At 35.3% G+C, this 9,107-nt stretch overlaps 2 protein-coding genes across 2 annotated transcripts; one reads left to right on the forward strand and one right to left on the reverse strand.

Annotated features, from left to right (window-relative positions):
• The first annotated feature begins 2,496 nt into the window (after window positions 1-2,496).
• On the forward strand, window positions 2,497-6,070 carry LOC139861889 (uncharacterized). Its single transcript, XM_071850417.1, has 6 exons — window positions 2,497-2,594; window positions 3,064-3,394; window positions 3,871-4,016; window positions 4,152-4,428; window positions 4,792-5,064; window positions 5,159-6,070. The coding sequence occupies exons 2-6, from the start codon at window positions 3,086-3,088 to the stop codon at window positions 5,636-5,638; spliced, it is 1,485 nt and encodes a 494-aa protein (XP_071706518.1). The 5' UTR covers window positions 2,497-2,594; window positions 3,064-3,085; the 3' UTR covers window positions 5,639-6,070.
• A 952-nt stretch (window positions 6,071-7,022) lies between these two features.
• Window positions 7,023-8,388, reverse strand: LOC139863663 (tetraspanin-8-like). The gene is made up of 2 exons (XM_071852273.1): window positions 7,852-8,388; window positions 7,023-7,286 (listed from the first exon to the last, which is right to left on the reverse strand). Exons 1-2 carry the CDS (start codon window positions 8,386-8,388, stop codon window positions 7,023-7,025), a joined length of 801 nt encoding a protein of 266 aa, XP_071708374.1.
• Window positions 8,389-9,107: the final 719 nt, after the last annotated feature.

A 9,107-nucleotide genomic window follows, 5' to 3' on the forward strand; every position in this document is an offset into this window, starting at 1 on the left:
AAAAAAAAAAGAGCAGTTTCGCTGCAGAAAAAAAAAAAAAAAAAGCAAAATCCTATCTATTGAACATTTGAGAATATCAATTTCATTAACTAATATTTCATATGCAATATACTATAAGAATAGCCCGATGCTTGAACTGGTGAATTGATTAAACTTTAACCCGGTGTTTAAACTTTGTATTTATCATCATGAAAAAAATTAATGACAGGCTATAATGCATTATTTGAGCTCAAATTATAATTGCCAATTTTTGTTTTTGTCATTGAACACTCTGTACATAACATCAAAATGCAAGTACAAATTGCAACACATACTGTACATGAATCAGTGCAATTAAGATTGTAGTTTAAGTTATCTAGGGATCACCTTCTTAGATCTCGTAAGAGCTGTAGATCATTACTGACCAGACCTTCGAAAGCAGCTTTTTCATTTCCCAAGTTTATCCGCAAATGAGAAGTAACCTGTATGTTTTCAAGTTCAAATAATCAAATTGTGATTTTTTTTTTTTTATCAAACCTGTAAAAAAATTACAAAGAGGCTACTGGAATGGAATAGGATAGCCATTGCAATCGAATATATATGCGGTAATGTGTGTGACAAGCATATACAGTAATTAATAACATACTCCGTATAACAAAACAACAAATGTAATAAGAAAAGTATCAACCATTAGTACTAAACATCAGCAAAGGATCCAGATATCAGTATACACAACAGATAAGCACAAGAGATAAGCCAAAACCTACTTACAATCGAAACGTGAGTATTAAATTTCAAACACAAACATACAGAAAAAAATATATATATGAAAATAACCTATCATTGTCGTACCTGATTCTCAAGAAGAATCACTTGATGAAGAAAAACGATACTCGTAACTACGAATTCAAAATCGGTGTTTAAAGAAAAAACCCAAATATGTAAAAATCAAAAATAGACGTCTTCTTCTAACAAAACCCTTATATGTAGAATTAAAACTCCACGTCCATGAAAATAATCCATGTTATGTAAACTTCAAAATCTGTGTTTTTGAGAATTATATACGAAACCGAGGGATGGGGAAAAGACATCAAAAGAAATTTTAGAATTAGGGATGGTAGTTGGACTGGATGAAAATTGAGGTTTATTGGTTTGAAGATCATCTTGTGAGGCGTGTTTTTTGAGAGAAAATTAGGGTTTTCTTTATCTTGTTTGACTGTGAATGATTTGTATTATGAAGAACCCTATTTTTTGAGTTTTCTTCTGCCCAAATGTAAATTAGAAGGGTAATTTAGTTATTAAACAACTAACTAAACTAAGGTAATTATGTTGATTAGAAAATTTAAATGGTGTGGTTGTTAATGATAATGAAATGGTAGGATTAATGATTTGAATTTTAGATAATCTATTTTCAACTTTGTTATTATAATAATATATAATATATAATATATAATATAATATATAATATAATATATAATAATATATAATAATATAATATAATAATAATAATATAATAATATAAAGAGATAAGGATTTCATCTCTTTGATGAAAAGTGTTATTTATTTAATTAATTTTTATTTAAAAAGGATTAAATTGAGATTAATTATAATCTATAGTTTCTATAATATTGTCAAAATGATGATGTCATTATTAGGCTAATTCTTTTGTTAAGAAAAAATCAAAAAGAAAAAGAAAAAAATCTAAACATGGTAGGTGATGTCATTAATTTAAATAATTTTGAATTAAAATTAAATTTTATTAATTAATTATTATTATTAAATCTTATTAACAATTATTTTAATTATTAAAATTAAATAGTTTTAAATTATTTTAACTAATTATTTTGAATTGAGTACGAGAATGTATAAAAGTTAGGCAGAAGGAAACTAATTCTACATTTATATTTTGATTTACACTTTTAAAATAAAATGACAACCGATATTATCTCTTATGATTGGATGTGGATTGTTAAATATGCATTTTAGGTGTTTGATGAAATGTTCAGCTGACGAGGTTCTTAGTCGTACTATGTGATTCCACGGGTCATAAAACTAAATAACTTTAGTATTTACGTTCACTTAATACCTATCATTAAACTGTTTCGTTTAAATAAATCCGTGGTTCCACGGGTCATTTCACATTTCACTAGTTATAATAAACTAGAAAGAGGCCCGGAAGCGCGTTGCTGCTTCGAAATGGGTTAAATAGTTGTTAGGGTACATGCTAATGTTATGCTTAATATATAAACATTATAGGTGGTGGTGGCAACGTGATGGTGGCGGAGTGTTAAGAAATCGCCAGAATGTTCTGGTAGTCGTTGAGAAGCAGATGGGGTGAGTTGGGAAGGGGATTTGGTATTAAATAGTAGTGGTGAAGTTACTAAATTATCCCGGTACTGTTCATTCGTTGTTGGCTGATATACCTGTTGGAAATTAACTATTTGAAAAAAGAAAAAAAAAAGGAAATAAAAAGTACAATAGTTTAATAATAGTCCGTGTGCGAGCCTGTGAGGCAGGGAAGGATAGATTCTCCTTTTGCCCAAAAAAATGCAATCTTTTTCAACACCATCTTCCCAATTGATTTCTAACTTCAAGACCCTCAACTGAAGAATCAGGTCAGTAATCTGTCTTAAATATTTGATCTTTATATGCGTATTATCATTGTCTCTTTGCAATTCATTCTGTGGATCATACAACATGCAATCGCTTCCCTTGATGATGAATGAATTTAATTTAACATTTTCCAGAGTTTGTTTCAATCTCACTCCATCTTCTAAACATAGATTCTAGGGTTTATTGTATTAGCTTTACTTTTTATTTTTTTTGTGTTGGATCAATTGATCATGAACCCTAGCTGAAATACAATTATATATACATGCATGTTCACATCTACCAATGATTACGAACTATTAGTGTGTTTGGATTTGCTTATTGCTTTTCAAATTGAGTTAATTTGAATAAAAAGTTTGAGAAATATATGAGAAGCTGTATTTTTAAGGTTATTCACTTTGGGTTTCTTATTGTTATGGCATTATTTTGATGATGGTAAGCTTAAAGCTGTCAGATTTTTTTTTTTTTAAAAAGGTGTGAGATTGAGATAATAAGCATGGTTAATTCGGAGATGCCCCGTAAACGAGTTGCATTTGTGTTAATTGATGGATTGGGAGATGTTTCTATTCCAAGATTCGGATACAAAACTCCATTAGAAGCTGCAGAAGTGCCTAATTTGGATGCCCTTGCTTCTGCTGGTGTTAATGGGCTTATGGACCCGGTTGAAGTCGGGTTGGGCTGCGGTAGTGACACCGCTCATCTTTCTTTATTGGGTTATGACCCGCGAGTGTATTATCGTGGTCGAGGCGCTTTTGAATCGATGGGTGCTGGTTTGGCCATGGCACCAGGGGATATTGCTTTCAAAGTATGTACATCCAAACACTCTTCGCTTGCTATTGGTTTATTATATACTTTCCTACTTTAACTTTGCCGTACAATGTTACAAAAATGTTGCTTTTTTGTAAATAAATATGACGACTGCTTGTGAAATTGAGTATCTTTTGATATATTCCGTGTTGGTGTGGCTGCATAAAACTTTAGGTCTTTAGTTGGTGGGAAAGTTTTGCTCGTTTGATCGCAACCTAAAGTATCTACAATCCCTTCGATTTCATTATGCACAGTTGTGAATAATGGTGATGAAAATGCGGCCGCAATAAGAAGTTTCAAAATATGTTACTTTTTTGTTTTCTTACGCTATACTGAATCTGAAGAACATGTACTACTGGTTCTTAGTCACAAGTTCACAATCTTAGTTATCGTATATCCAATTTGACCATTTGGGTTGATTATTAGTTTCTTGATCGTGGTTAATGCTGGTTTTATTTCTTTTTTAATTATCAGTCGAACTTTGCAACCCTAGATGAGAAAACAGGTGTAGTCACCAGCAGAAGAGCTGATCGGCATTTTGAAGAAGAGGGGCCCATCTTGTGTGCAGCACTCGATAAAATGAAGCTACCATCCTTTCCCGAGTATGAAGTCAGAGTCAGGTGATCGTGTTAATGCAGATACATCTAAAGTTGGTAGCTTTTAGTAAATATACAATACGTTGCAATTTTTTTAGACGTTTATAATTTACGAAATGTTGATATAGTAGTTCTTACGCTTTTTTAGATTCTGTTCAGGTATGCAACGGAACACAGATGTGGCGTCGTTGTAAAAGGACCTAAACTAAGCGGAAATATCTCTGGAACCGACCCGTTGAAGGATAACCGGTTACTTTTACAAGCTCAACCTCTTGATGATACAGAAGAGGCGAAACATACTGCAACCGTTGTTAACGAATTATCCAAAGAAATATCTAAAATTCTGGTTGCTCATCCTCTTAACGCGAAACGTGCAGCTGAAGGGAAGACGATTGCCAATGTGGTCCTTTTACGAGGATGTGGTATTAGAATTGAGGTATGGTTTACTATCTATTCAGAATCTCTGCATTGCCAGGTTGCAAAAATTGCTACTCGAGTACTCGGTAGCGACTTAGGGAGTACTCGGATGTTGACCAACTTTGACTTTGACTGATTTTTACCCATTTTGACCGAGTATTGCCCGATTTTTCCGTGTAATGCCGATTTTTGGCTGAGTTTTGAGCCATAATCCAAGTAATCGTGAGTTTTGGCCGAGCTTGACCTACTTCGACCGAATTCTCGCCTTGTGCACCCCGAGATGCAAAAACCGAGTACTTGCCGAGTAACTCCGAATTCTGCAACACTGCTGCATTGTGAAAGCGACATTGTCTTTCGTCGTACTGATGTAACTATTTTGCAGGTAACTACATTTGAGAAGAACCATGGTCTACGACCATGCATGGTGGCCCCCACGAAAATCATAGCTGGCCTCGGGCTATCACTTGGTATAGATATTTTAGAAGCTCAAGGAGCAACGGGAGATTATCGAACGCTATTGACATCTAAAGCAACTGCAATATCAAACGCATTATCGGCTCCTTTGCGGACTTGTCCGAACGTTTTTGTACCAGGAGAAGACGAGCACAAACCTGGTCTTTCCGATGGCTATGATTTCGGTTTTCTACATATAAAGGTGATAACTTTTTGTTCAAACACGATGAAGTGTTAGTGTTAAGTTGCTTTTTTTGCCCGAATGAAAAGGGTAATTCTTGATTTATAAATTGCAGGCGATAGATGATGCAGGTCACGATAAAGCAAGCGTCTTTAAAGTCAAAGGGTTAGAAGCTGTTGATAAAGCCATAGGGCAGCTTGCCAGGCTTCTTTGGGAGGCAGAGTCAACAGGTCAATTCCAGTTTTCCCTTTGTGTCACCGGGGACCACTCTACACCGGTTGAATATGGGGACCACAGCTTTGAACCGGTCCCATTTACATTGTGTCGGTTGAAAGACTATGTGGGTGCAGTCGGTGGAGAGTCAGTGGTATTACAAACTTCACTTGATACGTTTCCTCTTCCTGTTATCAAATCTGGTGAAGATTTGGATGCTGATGTGGTGGCAGAAGAGGGAAAAAGTAAAAAGATTCAAGCTTTTTCTGGTGATTCAGTTTGTAAGTTAAATGAACTAGCGGTGGCGAAAGGTTGTCTTGGGCGGTTTCCAGGAAGTGAGATGATGGGAATTATAAAAAAATTTCTTGAACTTAAACTATGAGAAAAAGCTTCAAATATACAGTTGTAGGATGCTAAATTGTCGTCTTCACTTCTTTACCTATGATCTACGTAAGACCTGGATGGTTGAAAGTGAACGGACGCCAGATCTAACTATTGTAAGCCTGAAGTTATGGTTGGTTGGAAATTTTTCCGAGGTTTTCATCAGCGAATAAATATAAAAATACTATAGTTTGTAAGAAATAATGATTTCGGATAGAAAAAGCGCAGTATGTGAGGTTTGTGTGATCTTTTTCATTTGTAAGCTATGGTGGGCGTCATCCATCTTTTTTAAAAATACAGTGAAGTTGTAACAAAAGACCTAACAAGTATTTTTATCTTGAAAGATTAGTGGGTGTTTGGTACTTTCTTTCTGTTTATATTTTTGTGCTGATATTAACTATTTCTGTTATAAATTGTGTGGTTCTTGATTTGATTTCTTTGATGAATTATGTGAGTTGTAATCCAGTTTAGTAGAAGAATACTTGCAGGTTGCTATGGTTGATTTGCCTTTCTCAGAGGACAAGATCCAAGCGTCTCTTGCCATTATTTAACTAGTAGTTAAAAGGTCGCACCTTTTGTCTTTTCGACTTCATTATCATAGAAATTAGTGTACTTTATTTTAAAAGATATACACTATTTATAGCTAAATAAAATCATCGGTATCATTGTATAACAGTTAACCAAAGGTTGTGATAGCATCCTTTTCTTTCGTCCAGTTGATTCATGCGTCCTAAATGACGTACATACACACATGGTTCTTGACACCATGTACCAAGTGAGTTTGTGTACTTCAAATTTGAATTCTACCCTAGCATTGTGTGGTCTATTGGAGCTAAAGGTGGTAAAATGGGCAGGTCAGGTAACATGTGAGAACAGGTTTGAGATTGTTAAGGAGCTACTCTATATGGATAGGGTCTGGCATTTTTTGCCAGTTTTTTTGTTTTCTTTATAACTAAATACTGTATAGTGTATTAGTGTATTTGATTTACTTACAAAAGGTATACCATTTTTATGATAATCCAAATTTTCTTAATAACACGCTGTAGGAACTATATACATTAAAGATGACCTTTGAATAACTTTTGACCCATTTGACCCGAGCCACTGAATGATCATAGACCCATTCATAGTTTGACCCACACATGCTCAATGTGTGAAAAGGTAGCAGCTTTGACCACTTCGGACTTGTCAAACTGATACAGCTTCGACATCTTTTGTGGGCCATGTGATTTTTTAATGTAATGCAGTTCAACGGTAAAATAAACTAAAATTACATGACTGTTATATTACTCAACAAGTGTAACAGAATGGTTGTTAAACAGAACATAATTAATCTAACTCATTACATGTTTGAATAGTGTCACTACTCCATTTGCTTGTTTGTTTTAGTCGAAACCACCCATTGAAACAAACATGTTGGCGACAAACATGAAAACAGCAGCAAGCAGCGTATATATACGCACCTTGTCTTGGTCGGCTTGGTAAGTTGCCAAGCGTGCTGCCTTACACGAATTGCAGTTGTAACATTTGGCATGGGTCGGCTTCTTTAATGTTGCGTTGGCCCATTTCATGCAATCGTCCGTTTCACTTACTTCTTTTAGCGAAATCAACTTCTGTGCACATCTTGGTGGAGCTTTACAACACCCCTCCTGAAACCCAAATTCAATTAACATCATATAACAATAATCATATATGAGAAATGATACATTCGCATAAAATGAACTTATTGGTTAGCCTAAACCGCAAGGTGCTGGTGCATTGGTGGTGACTTGAGGACTTGAGGTCAGGGGTTCGACCCCCATGTGCTGCAAAAATATCTCCCTTGTGGTTAACCGCCTATTTCATGGGCCTAGGAGATTTCATACGTCTACGCGTTTGAGCCTCGTCCAAGGGGGTTTTACCACACGCGATGTCTGTATGGACTAGTCATGAGGGTTTCCTCCCGAGCTACGGTAGGACTGTATTGATGTCTCGCTATCGAACAGTATCGTTGATCAGTGTATCTTTCTCTAAATCATATATAATCAGGGGTGTGTGGGCCACGTTTCACTCGGGCAAAAAGCAAACCAAAGTTTTTTTTAAATGTGAAATTACTAAAGTACCCCTGTGTACAAACTTGTGAAGGTTACTGTCCACAGGGACATTTTGGTCATTAAACATCGTGCGCTATTAGTATAGTAGGTAATAAAAAACTCTGAGACGAAACTAACGCACCCTATAATATTCGTAGAATTCTTCAATTTTCCAATCATCGTTAGCGAAGAACTTTTCAGGACCTTTGGCTTCTTCACAAAATTGAATCTCGGTCAAGCACTCGTTAACGTCTTCCCACACGTTGTCTGAAGCCATGGCCTGAATCAACCTGGACTTGTACTCGTCATCTAAAGGCGAATTGTTCTTATAAACTTCTTCAAAACTCATCGACGTCGGTTTCCTTATCCACCCGAACATCAGCAAACGCCAAACCATAATGGCAATAACATAAATAACTCCAAGGTTGATCAAGATACTAAATAGCCATTGAAACAGTTTGAGTTTACACACGATCCCCATGAGTCCTAGGACGCACGAAACCAATATAAGGGTCATAAGCCATGTTGGCCATAACACAGGGTCCTCTAAACATGTTTCGTTATGAAGTTGCACCACACGCATGCCCATTTCAACGAACCGTCTTCCTAGTAGATATATCGAGCCTGCGGTCCCACCCATTAGCCAAATGGTGAGCAATAGTTTCCCAAACATCCCCATTCTTTCTTCTCTATTCCGTATTGATAAATGTTAGATATGCACAATGTGTTATAAAATTTAGCATATGCTATGGATAATGAATATCGAATTTGTGTGATTTTGTTAGTTATGGTTGTTATTTCGGGTAGATTTTTCAGAACAACATTTTTATATAGTCCGAATATGTCTCTCCCCCACTTTCCAAAAACGGAAATGACATTAGATTGCTTGAAATAGGACATATGGCTGTTTTCCTAAATTGTAGGGGTATTTAATATGATTATAATCGAAGCATTCGAATGGTACAAACTATATTTGTAAATATATCAACTATACCTAAGTTTATGCAAACTAACACTACAAAGTATATACAGATATACTCCGTATATGATTTCTTTTAGCAAGAAACATTGTTTAATCAACTTAATTTGTGTTTTAGGTATAAATGTGGGATTTGTGTTGTTTCATCAAATTGACAAGGGGTTTTGTGTACTTTTTATCATTGCATCATTTGCCACTCCTTCCCGATTGACGCCATTAAATTCAATAATTCATCGAACATTATATTTATATCCACTTTCATTTAGGGATTGACTTCTTAGTCATGATTCTAATGCACTGAATTATTGAAGTTAATGGGGGCCAATCGGTGAAGGAGTGGTAAGCGATTTAATGCAAAATGACCATTTAATGTTTTTAGTATAATTGTGACCTTCAATACTACTACTGCAATTTATTTC

This window comes from Rutidosis leptorrhynchoides, chromosome 8 (assembly GCF_046630445.1).
Source record: "Rutidosis leptorrhynchoides isolate AG116_Rl617_1_P2 chromosome 8, CSIRO_AGI_Rlap_v1, whole genome shotgun sequence".
NCBI lineage: Eukaryota > Viridiplantae > Streptophyta > Magnoliopsida > Asterales > Asteraceae > Rutidosis > Rutidosis leptorrhynchoides.